Genomic DNA, 15,386 nt, shown 5'->3' on the forward strand with positions numbered 1-15,386 from the left:
AGTAGCCATCAGTTCTTTCTTTCAAGTACTGGTAATCAATTAAATGCTACAGCTATTAGTCTATTACCTTAATTACTCCCAAAAGTTAGAAACCCTGCAAGCAATGAGCCAATTAAGACCATATAAAGAAACTCAAAACAAGCAAAATGTGCAATAAAGAATGATACACTGAAGGCTTATGATATAGTTCGATGACATTTCTCCTCAATCCAAGGCTCTTTGCATCATTGGAAGTCCCAGAGAAGTTAATCATCACAGCCTGTGCAACCTACACCTGACTTTTCTATGTCTGCTTGAATGGATCTTTAATGGGATTCTTTCAAGGGATCATACAGCTCAAATTAACAAGCAGCCGTTCATCTCCTTTTATTTTTCAATTAGCCCCTAAATCAAGTTCTGGGAAGCACAATTCCATTTAGCCCAAATTTTCTTTCCAACTTTTTTTCCCCAACATACATGGTAATATAGAGCTGACTATAAGTGCTTTCCTCAAATAAATATTAATCAACCATCTCATGTTCTGTATGAGAAATGCTATAATTGACTTCACATATAACAGAATATTTTCAGCATATTGTCTCATATGCAATACTTAGGTCTCAAGGCATAAACAGGACTATACACAAACTCAAAAACGAAAAAGCCTCCACTAATTATGTCTTCTAGTCTTCTGACCCATATACTTTAACATGCCATCCATAGTTCGATCCTGAAATAATTATGGTTGGCCGCAGGTCTTTTTTTGAACGTGGGACTGGGGAGGATGGGGGTGAGGATTGGATGGAATGGGGTGGGCTGCTACTTCGAAATTCTTGTGTTCTTGGGCGTTTGCCACTGTTTGGTCCCCTGTTACAATTAATTACACCATTAAATGCTGAAAACATGAGATTCGTAAAAGTTTTGAAATAAGAAAGAATGAAACAAACTGACAAATAAATCAATAAGAGTGGTTGTTATTTAGAGTGATTAGTGATATAGTAAACATGACTTCATTTTAATTAATGAAGTCATGTTTTAAAAAGAAGAAAAAGAAAAAGAGATCTCTGTTACTAAGGTGATATTTTACCATTAAAAAAAACAAGCATATCTTTTAATGTGTGCAATATGGACAAATAACCACAAAGCCTGGGATCCCATTCATTTCTGCCTAAACCCAATTGATCAGTGTGTGGAAACAGAAACTAAAAAAATTTGCACTGACCCGCATGATTGGCCAATCAAGTGGATAAAAATATATGTGATTTTAGTTGAGCTTTACAGAGAATAAGTAATTGCAAATCAAATCCAAGTGTGAGAGAAGCAAACTAACTACTTTTGAGGGGAAAAACATACCCACACGCCCAAACATCCTCTACTCGGGTTCGCTTTGAAAGAACATCTGCATACCAATCAGTCCACTCACTGTTTTTCTGTCAAGAGAATCAGAACTCTAAAAATGACTGAACAATGAAGATAGCAGCATGTTTGCACCATTCAGTTAAGATAATCTCATTTAGTTGATAAGTTCATAACTACATAATTCCATACAAAAGCAACAACCAAGAATATTATATTGAAGTCTAAAGGAAATCATATTGAACTAGTACTAAAATGGAGTTGTAGTAAAAAAAAAAAAAAAAAAAAAGGCAGAGTTTACAGGGACCAAAAAAAAAAGGAATAACAGATTTTAGGTTCTATGATTTTTCAACTTCAACGAAAGTGCGAAAACACAAATATAATTTCCAAGAATATTATACTTTTTATAACTGAATTAAAAACATAGAAAAAAGAGTCTAGGGGATGCAAAAAATCAACACCATAAGACAAGAAGTGGAAAGAGTCTGCTAATCACTCAAACAACCATCTAAAAGACTGGCCTACAATCCATAAAAGAATAATGCAATTCAGTTGAAAATACTTATTTCATAGATACTAAACTTTTTTTTGGCCACATAGATACTAAATTTCAAAGAAAGAAACATAAATATAGAGAATAGATATAAAAACCTGCAGATACGCCCGAATCCATCTATTTTTGCTTCCCATTCTATTTTTGTTTCCCAGTTGATTTATTTTGTTGGAAATACGTGTTAAATGTCCAATATTCCCTATCCTGGGTGGTGATCTGCCCTCAGCAGGAACTGTTGCCTTGTTCAAATGAGCTGCCAATTTGAAATTCTTTTCTGCTTCAAGAATTCTTCCAAGTAGATCACACCCGCTAAAAAGATGTCGTAAGAGAGGAGCATTCTTGCTTTCCAAACATGATACTATTATGTTCTCTATGTGGTGATGTGCAAAGTTATTAAATGGGTACCTGGAATACTCGGAACGAAATTGAGGATTTATTATTTGCTTCATTGTATCAATTCCCTTTTTATAAAATAAGAAATTACAGCTCTGAACTTACTTAAAAATCAAGTTTAAAATTCTTTGTACTACTCCAAGACGAATAAGTTCCTTCTCAGCAGCTTTACTACCAACTTTCAGCAATACTGAAATGAACTCTAATATCTTTAAATGATCTTCTCCAAGAGGTGGCTGTAACCTGCCATATGTAGTTAACAACACATTGTCCACTGAAGAAACATCCAAAAGCTTCAGCAAATCACCTGCAGGATAGAAGACTGATGATCAGTATTCAGTTTTTATACTCCTTGAAAGACCAAAATTTTCTCCTTCATAAATCCCACAACTACATGGACCAAAATGGTCATTCGCCCTTAGAGTTTCTATGCATGATTTAATATACATTGCAGTAATAATAAAACAAAAGTAGAGGTTGTAAAACAAAAACAAAAAAACGATTAAAGACTTGCTTTCCCAATGCTTGGCATTATAGCAACGCACTATGATATTACTTAGCAGCTTAATTGTTCTGTGCATAATCAACAAACATCCAACGAGTGAAATTATGGGACCAGATTTTGTTAAATCTAGACATCAAGATGTGGGAAGCATTCTATAAATATATATAAGTACCACCATGAATGAATGTGCATGCATAGCAGTCATACACAAACATCAACTTAACTTAATGCAAGTACCATGCACCAATTTTAGGAGATAATCTTACCGAGCCTCTCCAGCATGCCCACAACAGCATCGGAATTAGCAGTAACTCTAGATCCACAAGTAATTTTATGTCCATAAAAATGTTCACATGCTCCCAATGTTATCCTCCTTGGGTCTAACAAAGATATGCATACCGACAGAGAGTTAATGAGAACAGATTTTGGTCGTGACTCCTCCAAAGCATGCCGAAATAAACTTCGTATAAAACTGCATAAAATACACATAAATACAAACTTCAACAGAGAAGCTAGAGCGGAAATGTGTGTGTAAAATTTTTAGTATATGTAAGAAGAAATCAAATGCTACCTTGGGCTGGAGATTTTAGTAGATAGTCCAGGGGGAGCAAACCTTATTATAGCACAAAGTGTCTCTGATGCATCACCATGCACTTCAGGAGAATCCTGTAGAAATCATGCTCATAAGAATTTGCTCATTAACAGCAAATAAATCATCCTTCTATAGAAACTAGTAATTGAAAAACATATAACAGAAAGGAACTATGCAATTTTCCTAAAGGCAAAATCAACATTGTGTAGCCTGCTTTTAGTAAGCAATAGATTGCAGCACCATTTTCCATTAACAACATATTAGCAAGATCATGGTTCTAACTCTTTTCTCCAAAATCTTCACATAAACTATCATTTCGAATATGTAGTAAAGTAGGGGCAAAAGAATCCAAGATACCTATGGCATGAATATAACTTATATGTAAAATTAATTACTTACTGAAGAGCTGAACTTGTCTGCAATCATCTCTAGCACATCTGTATCTTGTATCTGGTGCAGTGCTTCCGTAAACTTTGTATAAATAAGTTCACGACAAATAATTTGGGTTTTCATGAACCGCACTGCCTAATTGATCAACCAATAAAAAGTATTCCAATATTAAATTGCCCACAAAGTTCTCTCTTACAGTTAATTAGAAGTTCAAGATGCCAATTACAAGAAGTTTGGTTATGCTTAAAACAGTGAAGAAGTTTCAAATACCAGAAGCAATAAACAAATGTAACTAACAACCAACCTCCATGATAGATGTAATTCCAGTTTGGTTTTCTAACTTTTCGACAATTTCATTAAGACCCTGTGTATGCCCACATTAGAAAAGTATCAGCTCAGCAATGCCCTACGAAGCAAATAACTTAACTTCTGATGTCTAACTCAGGCAATGTGTATATAATATGTATATATATATATATATCTCACAACTCAGGCACGCAATGCATCAAGACTATTCACCGTTTGATTATACATAAGCCTCGTGATATGGGATTGAGGATAATGTCTATCCTTAACGCAGTCCAACACAATCCTCCTGACTAAATTAATTCCTTGAAATGGACCAATAGCAGAAACCATGCGTAGGGATTCCTATTCATTTACAGACAAATTGAAAATCATTAAATTTGTAATTCTCACTTCACCTGGAGGTTGGAAGACCAGAAAAAGAAATGTAGAATATATATAACCATCAAAATCACAAAGGAGCAGTAACACTTACAGAAACAATAATATCACATTCCGTCAAGATACAAAGTTCCTGCTTCCCAAATTGTATTGTGAAAAATTAGAGAAGCAACCAGAAAAAAGAATTAAAGATGTAACTAACAGAATCTGAAGCTATAGATATAATTGCCTAAAAATTTATCTTTTCTATTTGTACTTTTTCCAGTGGGAAGATCAGCAAAACATGATTCAGATCACTTTATGCACCTTTATGGTGGAATTCTCAGAGCCTTTGAGAAGTTTCACCCATTTAGTAGCTTCATCCTGCACACATTAATAGTAGAGATTAGAACATGCTAAACAGTGCGCTTTTGCAATTTCCAGCATTACAAAAGTGTATTCAGTCCAACTCTTCATGGCGTAGGTAGTAGGACACCCAAATTAGGCTTATATGGCTCATATTATACTCACATTTGTATTTCACTACCATCAAACAAAAGCTCTAATTACTATGTGACAATGCTCAAGCCTGAAATTAAAAAGGTCCTAGACGCATCACAAGTTCACAACTACATGAGAATGCTTGCAGTAACATAGATTATAAAGGATTAATAACTTAGCTTTGTTTAAAGAAAAATTGACAGACACCTGCTAAATTTAAATGGGGAGGAATTTTAATCAATACCCACCTTGGTCACACCTTCTTTAGGAAAGCGTACCTCGATGACTTGAGATTGCATTTTGTCATTCAGTATATTTAATGCCTGCGCAAACAAATCAGTAAATTAATACAAGATAGTAGGTCAAATAACAAATCAATTCCATGAAAAAAGACATACTTCATTAGAGTTTTCAAGTAAAAAGTAAAATTGTCATAAATATCACATCTTAATTAAAGGCGGATAAAATTGAGCCTGATTTTCATCAAGATGTATATATATATATATATATATATATATTCTAACACAAAATCAAATGCATATATGTGTGATTAATATGCATCCTGCAACCAATCTTATTGGCATGTTGTAGCCTTGAAGAATTACATGGAAATAACAACCTTAGAAAGTAGTTCAAATCGATTATTTTAACTAGTAGATCAAATAGCTCAGAGCTCATTCACAACAGATAAAAAAAGATCTGCAATTTGAACGTACCCGATGTGGAGGAAAACCTATAGACAAGAGTTTAATAAGATGCCTAGACTTTTGAAAGGGTTTAGTCCTTTTGGTTGATGAGACTGTCATGGAACACTTAACCTGTCCATAATTAGGAATACAATACTTCAATATATATAATTTGAATTGAAATAAACTACTGATCAAGATATAGGAGTTGATTTCACAAATTCATATTAACAAATTCAATATCAGATTGAGTTTTCAATTGAAAAAAATTAAAAAACATTAATTTAACGTGACAGACATACCAAATTCAGTTGACATGAAATACCATGCTCTTCTAAAGCAGATTCCACAGCCGGCCAACCTTCTTGCAAATCTTTTTCTGCAAAAGAAATAAATAAAATAAAAAATCTAAAAATCTGAACTATTTGTTCTTCTAAATAATTAATAATTACTTACGATAATAATAATTTAAAAAATCTCAAATGAAAAATTAAAAATATGACATAAAAATGATAGACTTTAATTTCACCGGTACGGTGGTACACTAAGACTAAGCCAATCAAAGTTTCACCCAAAATTTCTTAATCATAACCAAAACTTCAAAATAAATAATTATTATTATTTTCCCACAATTTCTGAGCAGCCAAACAAACAAAGAGGAATTAGAACTAAACAGGAGGTGTACCTATGCGTCTAAAGTAGTTGATAATGAAAGAAGTGAGTTTATGCGTGCCATCTTTGTTGAGCCAGATGACTTCGGTTGAGTAATTTTCAGGGTCTTGAAAGCGTAATTTCTTCATTGTCGCCTGTTTTTGTTTCAGGTTTTGAATCCCTGGAAAAGAAAAACAGAGAATCGGTTAGACGTCGTGTTTTCCTAAATAAAAAAAATAAAAAATAAAAAGTTAAATTACATTTGTAATCTACACGATTTTCCAATTTTCCACTTAACTCCCTGTAGTTCTAATTTCTTTTGGTGATACCTATAATACTAATTTTGATAATTAAAAATTTATCTGACTAAAAAAAAATAATAATAATAATAATAATTAATCCAGACGACAGGCCCATCATGACAGAGGTAGCACAATCACTTAGGTTGATCAAAATCCTGTGATATGATGATGATCAATGTTTTTTTTTTGTTTTTTTTTTTTTTTTGGTGAGATATGATGATGATCAATGTTCAAATTATATATATAACTGTTATTGTTGTTTTACAAGAGTCACCACATATATTGCTCTCTCTCCCTTGCTTATGAGAACTTTATTATTGTTCTTTCAGTTATAATATGGTGTTGGAAATTAATACAATTCCCGAATTAATTTATGTAAGTGCATGTAAGGGTGAACTAGATGCTGCTCAAGAATTGGCTGCATCAATTCTTGTTGCAACTGGGAATGGGGGACTACATTAATTATATTGTATTTATTTCTTTTGCAGGAAAATACTTGCAGACTATGGACTTCTTGACTGCAAAGGATCACTCTTTCACTAACTGCTCTTCTACTTGGAGGGGAGTACAGAGTACTCTATGGGGCTCATATTATAAATAATGGGCTTCATTGGAGAGTGGGGTTTGGTGAGAATACCAGTTTTTGGGTTGATGATTGGACTGGATTATAGGCCCTTTGCATTTACTTGCTTTGTGTCTTATTCCTGAACATTTACTTAATTTGCCCGTGAGTAATTTTTGTGGTATTGAGGGCTAGAAGTCTGAGCTGTTTCTTGAATTTCTCCCTTCAGAAGTTGTGCAGGTCATTCATGGTATTCATGCTGGAGGGTTGAATACTTAGGAAGATCAATTCATTTGGGGCCTATCTTCAGCAGGTAAATTTTCAGTTGAATCTGCTTATCAGTCTTTGTTTGAAGATGATGAGAGGGATGTGTGGAGATGGTGCTTTATTTGGAAGCTCCACATTCCTCCCAAGTTAAAAACTTTCTTGTGGATTGTTGTGCATGGTAAAATTCTTACTAGTGAAGCTAGAAAGGAGAGGGTTGGCTGTTTCTAGCTGCTGCCCTCGTTGCTCCAATCCCTTGGAATCTATGGATCATCTCTTTAGAGGGTGCAGTGGTCCATGAGAATTTGGGCTGCTTTCAATTCAAATAGGGAGTTGATGACCTCCATGGCTTACCCTTTTATGGAATGGTTATTTCTTAATTTGAATTCTCAAACATGTCTTGATGTTGGAGCTGTTTATTTGCTGCTGCTTTGTGGTATATATGGAAATGGAGATGTAAAATTGTCTTTAATCCTAGTTTTCAACTTCCTCCGTGGCCTCATGAGATTATCTTGAATATCGCTGTGGAATGGTTTGGTGCCAACAAAAATTCTTCAAATGGCTCTGCTAAGAGATTGATTCAAGTTAAATGGATTCTTCCTCCTGAGGGAGGGTGGAAACTTAATACTGATGGGAGCTTTCTTAAAGATTCTAATACTATTTGTGCTGGGGGAGTGTTAAGGGACTCTAATGGGGTTTGGATTTCTGGGGTTTCTACCAATTTGGGCAAGGGGCAAGTCCTTGATGCAGAGATCTGGGGTCTTTATGAAGGCCTTCTAATGGCTTGGGATGCTGGGTGCAGGTTGCTTGAGGTGGAGATGGACTCTGCTATTGCAGTGAATCTGATTTCAAACCCTTTAGATCAATGCCATCCCCTTCTTAGTATTGTTACTGGCTGCAAAGATTTTACCAACAGGAATTGGAGTGTGAATGTGAGACATATTTACAGGGAACAGAATATGGTGGCTGATGGTCTTGCCTGCATGAGTCATTCAAGTGATCTGGACATTAATTTTTTTTGCTTCCCCTCCTTATAATATTGTTAGTTTGTATGAGGAGGATTGTAGTTGATTAATATTGTTAGTTTGAATGAGGAGGATTGTAGTTGTTTGTGGTTAGTTCTTTGTTAACCAAAAAAAAATCTAGCCTTTTAATACTCAAATCCTTCTCTTAACTCATTGCATCCAAATGGAGCTTTAAAGAAGACTACAAAACCAATCATTAATTTGGGTGGGTGTGTACTGCGGCCTAACAATTTAAACAATAGAATCGTGCACTTTAATTATGCAAGTCATACAACAAAATGGCTGCTTGAAGTCTTTGAACAGTTTTACAAATTTACATTAACAATGGGTGTATTATGGATTGGGTGCAAATAAACTTAAAATCGACTTCACATATAACAGAATCTTTGCAGTATATTGCCTCATGCAATACTTAGGTCTCAAGGCATAAACAGAACTAATACACAAAACTCAAATAAGAAAAAGCCTCCACTAATTATGTCTTCTTCTAGTCTTCTGGCCCACATACTTTAACATGCCATCCATAGTTCGATCCTGAAATGACTATGGTTGGCAGCAAGTCTTTTCTTGAACTTGGGAGTGGGGAGAATGGGGGTGAGGATTGGATTGAATGGGGTGGGCTGCTACTTCGAAATTCTTGTGTTCTTAAGCGTTTGCCACTGTTTGGTCCCCTGTAGATAGGTGAACACATGAGATACATAAAATTTTTGAAATAAGAAAGAATGAAACAAACTGACAAATAAATCAATAAGCTTGGTTGTTATTTAGAGTGATTAGTGATATAGTACTGTGTTTTCATTATATTGTGTTTTCTGTATACAGAGCGCATTGAAATTTTTCATTTTAATTAATGAAGTCATGCTTTTAATAGAAGAAAAAGAAAAAGAGAGCTGTGTTACCAAGGTGATATTTTACCATTATCTTTTAATATATGCAACATGGACAAATAACCACAGCCTGGGATCCCATTCATTTCTGCCTAAACACAATTGATCAGTGTGTGGAAACAGAAACTACAAAATTTGCACTGACCTGGATGATTGGCCAATCAAGTGGATATAAATATATGCGATTTTAGTTGAGCTTTACAGAGAATAAGTAATTGCAAATCAAATCCAAGTGTGAGAGAAGCAAACTAACTACTTTTGAGGGGAAAAACATACCCACACGCCCAAACATCCTCTACTCGGGTTCGCTTTGAAAGAATATTTGCATACCAATCAGTCCACTCACTGTTTTTCTGTCAAGAGAATCAGAACTCTAAAAATGATTGAACAGTGAAGATAGCAGCATGTTTGTACTATTCAGTTAAGATAATCTCATTTAGTTGATAATAACTACATAATTCCACACAAAAGCATTAAAGCAACAACCAAGAATATTATATTCAAGTCTAAAGGAAATCATATTGAACTAGTACTAAAATAGAGTTGTAAATAAAAAAAGGAAGAGTTTACAGGGACACAAAAAAAGGAATAAAAGATTTAAGTTCTATGATTTTTCAACTTCAATGAAAGTGCGAAAACACCAATATAATTTCCAAGAATATTATACTTTTTATAACTCAAGTAAAAATAATAGAAAAAAGGGTCAAGGGGATGCAAAAAATCAACACCATAAGACAAGAAGTGGAAAGAGTCTGCTAATCACTCAAACAACCATCTAAAAGACTGGGCTACAATCCATAACAGAATAATGCAATTCAGTTGAAAATACTTATTTCATAGATACTAAAATTTTTTTTGGCCACATAGATACTAAACTTAAAAGACAGAAACATAAATATGGAGAAATAGATAAAAAAAACCTGCAGATACGCCCGAATCCATCTATTTTTGCTTCCCATTCTATTTTTGTTTCCCAGTTGATTGATTTTGTTGGATATACGTGTCAAATGTCCAATATTCCCTATCCTGGGTGGTGATCTGCCCTCAGCAGGAACTGTTGCCTTGTTCGAATGAGATGCCAATTTGAAATTCTTTACTGCTTCAAGAATTCTTCCAAGTAGATCACACCCGCAAAAAAGATGTCGTACAAGAGGAGCATTCTTGCTTTCCAAACATGATACTATTATTTTCTCTATGTGGTGATGCGCAAAGTTATTAAATGGGTACCTGGAATACTCAGAATGAAATTGAGGAATTATTATTTGCTTAATTGTATCAATTCACTTTTTATAAAATAAGAAATTACAGCTCTGAACTTACTTAAAAAACAAGTCTAAAATTCTTTGTACTGCTCCAAGACGAATAAGTTCCTTCTCAGCAGCTTTACTACCAACTTTCAGCAATACTGAAATGAACTCTAAAATCTTTAAATGATCTTCTCCAAGAGGTGGTTGTAACCTGCCATATGTTGTTAACAACACATTGTCCACTGAAGAAATATCCAAAAGCTTCAGCAAATCACCTGCAGGATAGAAGATTGATGATCAGTATTCAGTTTTTATACTCCTTGAAAGAACAAAATTTTCTCCTTCATAAATCCCACAACTACATGGACCAAAATGGTCATTCGCCCTTAGAGTTTCTATGCATGATTTAATATACATTGCAGTAATAATAAAACAAAAGTACAAGTTGTAAAACAAAAAAAAAAACGATTAAAGACTTGCTTTCCCAATGCTTGTCATTATAGCAACGCACTATGATATTACTTAGCAGCTTAATTGTTCTGTGCATAATCAACAAACATCCAACGAGTGAAATTATGGGACCAGATTTTGTTAAATCGGGACATCCAGATATGGGAAGCATTCTATAAATATATATATATACACCACCATGAATGCATGTGCATGTATAGCAGTCGTACACAAACACCAACTTAACTTAATGCAAGTACCATGCACCAATTTTAGGAGATAATTTTACCTAGTCTCTCCAGCATACCCACAACAGTATCAGAATTAGCAGCAACTCTAGATCCACTAGTAATTTTATGTCCGTATAAATGTTCACATGCTCCCAATGTTATCCTCCTTGGGTCTAACAAAGAGATGCACACCGACAGTGAGTTAACGAGAACAGATTTTGGTCGTGACTCCTCCAAAGCATGCCGAAATAATCTTCGTATAAAACTGCATAAGTTACACATAAATACAAACTTCAACAGAGAAGCTAGAGCGGAAATGTGTGTGTAAAATTTTTAGTATATGTAAGAAGAAATCAAATGCTACCTTGGGCTGGAGATTTTAGTAGATAGTCCAGGTGGAGCAAACCTTATTATAGCAAAAAGTGTCTCTGATGCATCACCATGCACTTCAGGAGAATCCTGTAGAAATCATGCTCATAAGAATTTGCTCATTAACAGCAAATAAATCATATATCCCTTTATAGAGACTAGTAATTGAAAAACATAGAGGAAAGGAACAATGGAATTTTGCTAAAGGCAAATCAAAATAGCATAGCCTGCATTTAGTAAGCGATAGATTGCAGCACCATTTTCCATTAACAACCTAATATCATAATTCTAACTCTTTTCTCCAAAAACTTCACACAAACTATCAGTCCGAATATGTAGTAAGGTGAGGGCAAAAGAATCCAAGAAGCCCATTGGGCATGGCATGAATATAGATTATATGTAAAATTAATTACTTACTGAAGAGCCGAACTTGTCTGCAATCATCTCTAGCGCATCTGTATCTTGTATCCGGTGCAGTGCTTCCGTAAACTTTGTATAAATAAGTTCATGACAAATAATTTGGGTTTTCATGAACCGCACAGCCTAATTGATTAACCAATAAAAAGTATGACAATATTAAATGGCCCACAAAGTTTTCTCTTACAGTAAGGGTAAATCAATTAGAAGCTCAAGATGCCAATTACCAGAAGTTTGGTTATGCTTAAAACGGCGAAGAAGTTTCAAATACCAGAAGCAATAAACAAATGTAACTAACAACCAACCTCCATGAGTGATGTAATTCCAGTTTCGTTTTCTAACTTCTTGACAGTTTCGTTAAGACCCTGTGTATGCCCACATTAGAAAAGTATCAGCTCAGCAATAACCTACGAAGCAAATAGCTGAACTTCTGATGTCTAACTCAGGCAATGTGTATAATATATATATATATATATATATATATCTCACAACTCAGGCACACAATGCATCAAGAGTATTCACCGCTTGATTATACATAAGCCTCGTGATATGGGATTGAGGACGATGTCTATCCTTAACGCAGTCCAACACAATCCTCCTGACTAAATTAATTCCTTGAAATGGACCAATAGCAGCAACCATGCGTCGGGCTCCCTATTCATTTACAGGCAAATTGAAAATTATTAAATTTGTAATTCTCACTTCACCTGGAGGTTGGAAGACCAGAAACAAAAATATATTTACAACATATAAAACCATCAAAATCACAGAGGAGCAGTAACACTTACAAAAACAATAATATCACATTCTGTCAAGATACAAAGTTCCTGCTTCCCAAATTGTATTGTGAAAAATTAGAGAAGCAACCAGAAAAAAGAATTAAAGATATAACTAACAGAATCTGAAGCAATATATATAATTGCCTTATAGTTTATCTTTTCTTTTTATATTATTTTTTTCAGCGGGAAGATCAGTAAAACATGAATCAGATCACTAGATGCACCTTTACGGTTGAATTCTCAGAGCCTTTGAGAAGTTTCACCCATTTAGTAGCTTCATCCTGCACACGTTTAGTAGAGATTAGGACAAGCTAAACAATGAACTTTTGCAATTTCCAGCATTACAAAGATTTATTCGGTCTGACTCTTCATGGAGTAGGTAGTAGGACACCTAAATTAGGCTTATATATATTATCCTCACATTCATATTTCACTAACATCAAACAAAAGCTCTAATCACTATGTGACAGTGCTCAAGCCTGAAATTAAAAGGTCCTAGCCGCATCACAAGTTCATAACTACCGAGAAAGCTTGCAGAAACATAGATTATAAAAGGTTAATAACTTAGATTTGTTTGAAGAAAACTTGACAGACACCTGCAAAAAATAAATGTGGAGGAATTTTAATCAATACCCACCTTGGTCACACCTTCTTTAGGAAAGCGTACCTCGATGACTTGAGATTGCATTTCATCATTCAGTATATTTAATGCCTGTGATCAAAACACGTTCCGCACTCAAATCAGAAAATTAATACAAGATAGCAGGTCAAATAACAAATCAATTCCAAGAAAAAATACATACTTCATTAGAGTTTTCAAGTAAAAATAGAAATCGTCATAAATATCACATCTTAATTAAAGGCAGATAAAATTGAGCATGATTTTCATTAAGATGTATATATATATATATACACTCTAACATAAAATCAAATGCATATATGTATGATTAATATTCATCCTGCAACCAATCTTATTGGCATGTTGTAACCTTGAAGAATTACATTGAAACAACAACCTTAGAAAGTAGTTCAAATCGATTATTTTAACTTGTAGATCGAATAGCTCATGGCTCATACGCAACAGATAAAACAAGATCCGCCATTTAAACGTACCCGGTGTGGAGGAAAACCTACGGACAAGAGTTTAAGAAGATGCCTAGACTTTTGAAAGGGTTTAGTGCTTTTGGTTGATGAGACTGTCATGGAACAATTAACCTGACCATAATTAGAATTACAATATTTTAATTCGAATTGAATTACAATTAACCTGATCAAGATATAGAGTTGATTCCACAAATTCATATTTACAAATTCAACATAAGATTGAGTTTTCAATTGAAAAAATATATATATATTTTATCATGACAGACATACCAGATTCAGTTCACATGAAATACCATGCTCTTTTAAAGCAGATTCCACCGCCGGCCAACCTTCTTGCAAATCGTTTGCTGCAAAAGAAATAAACAAAATAAAAAATCTAAAAATCTGAACCATTTGTTCTTTTAAATAATTACATACGATAATAATAATTTAAACAATCTCAAAACAAAAATAAAAAATATGACATAAAATGATATAGTTTAATTTCACCGGTACGGTGGTGCATTAAGACTAAGCCAATCAAACTTTCACCCAAAATTTCCTAATCATAACTAAAACTTCAAAAAAAAAAATTATTATCATTTTCCCCCAATTTCTGAGCAGCCAAACAAACAAAGAGGAATTAGAACTAAAGAGGAAATAAGCTGTACCTACGCGTTTAAAGTAGTAGATAATGAAAGAAGTGAGTTTACGCGTGCCAACTTTGTTGAGCTTGATGAATTGAAATGTGTAATTTTCATGGTCTTGAAAGCAAATGTCCTCCATTGTCGCCTGTTTTTGTTTCAGGTTTTGAATCCTGAAAAAGAAAAACAGAGAGTCGGTTTGAATCCCTTAAGTCTCCATTTTACTTTGAATTTGATTGTTATCAATTATCTATACAATTAGCTCTAAATACATAATATAAATATTAAACATGATAATAGATAACTATATAATTAATAATATTTGTAACACTCCCCTAAACATAAAAGACTAGTTAAGAAAAAATGTACAATCTACATTGTGTTTTTGATAGCGAGCACGCGATACTGCCTCATTAAAACCTTATTAGAAAAATACAATGGGATAAAAACTTTGGACAAAGAAAAAAAAATACAATGTGATTACTTTGTTTGATGACATACTCCCTCTGATGCTATTAAATTTCTCCAATTAGTGAAAGTTAATTGTCTTGTTAAAACCTTACTTGAAAAATTCAATAAGACAAAACTAAAGTGAAGAAAAAATAGTGCAACTTTTACAATATCACTGATACAATGTTAAATGCGTTTTGTCTCATTAAAACCTTGTTAGGAAAAACTCAATAGGACAAAAACCTAGTTGAAGGAAAAAGAGTACAACACGCAAAAATAGTTAGATGCTCTCTCTAATAACAAGAAGCTTTAGCTTGACTAACTCAATAATCCAGCAAATAATGATATCTCATATGTCATCTTCTAGAAAGTAAAGTTTGACAATGCTTGTATGAACATGGCTTC

The 15,386-nt window shown here is 33.9% G+C and overlaps 1 protein-coding gene across 9 annotated transcripts; it reads right to left on the reverse strand.

The window, feature by feature from the left end:
• Positions 1-471: 471 nt before the first annotated feature.
• Positions 472-14,740, reverse strand: LOC147286923 (uncharacterized). Of its 9 annotated transcripts, none has more exons than XM_086242470.1 (15): positions 14,559-14,740; positions 14,179-14,255; positions 13,918-14,019; positions 13,442-13,516; positions 13,029-13,085; positions 12,814-12,852; positions 12,548-12,679; positions 12,331-12,390; positions 12,026-12,151; positions 11,604-11,698; positions 11,299-11,504; positions 10,633-10,834; positions 1,987-2,293; positions 1,333-1,409; positions 472-846 (listed from the first exon to the last, which is right to left on the reverse strand). In XM_086242470.1, exons 1-15 carry the CDS (start codon positions 14,671-14,673, stop codon positions 663-665), a joined length of 1,854 nt encoding a protein of 617 aa, XP_086098596.1. In that variant the 5' UTR covers positions 14,674-14,740; the 3' UTR covers positions 472-662. The 9 variants fall into 9 exon arrangements, with proteins under 9 accessions (XP_086098596.1, XP_086098597.1, XP_086098595.1 ...); XM_086242471.1 differs by lacking the exons at positions 472-846; positions 1,333-1,409; positions 1,987-2,293 and adding exons at positions 8,653-9,096; positions 9,589-9,665; positions 10,233-10,539 and having other exon boundaries at positions 13,472-13,516; XM_086242469.1 differs by lacking the exons at positions 472-846; positions 1,333-1,409; positions 1,987-2,293 and adding exons at positions 8,653-9,096; positions 9,589-9,665; positions 10,233-10,539.
• Positions 14,741-15,386: the final 646 nt, after the last annotated feature.

This window comes from Dryas octopetala, chromosome 4 (genome assembly GCF_963921425.1).
Source record: "Dryas octopetala chromosome 4, drDryOcto1.1, whole genome shotgun sequence".
In the NCBI taxonomy this organism is placed as follows: domain Eukaryota; kingdom Viridiplantae; phylum Streptophyta; class Magnoliopsida; order Rosales; family Rosaceae; genus Dryas; species Dryas octopetala.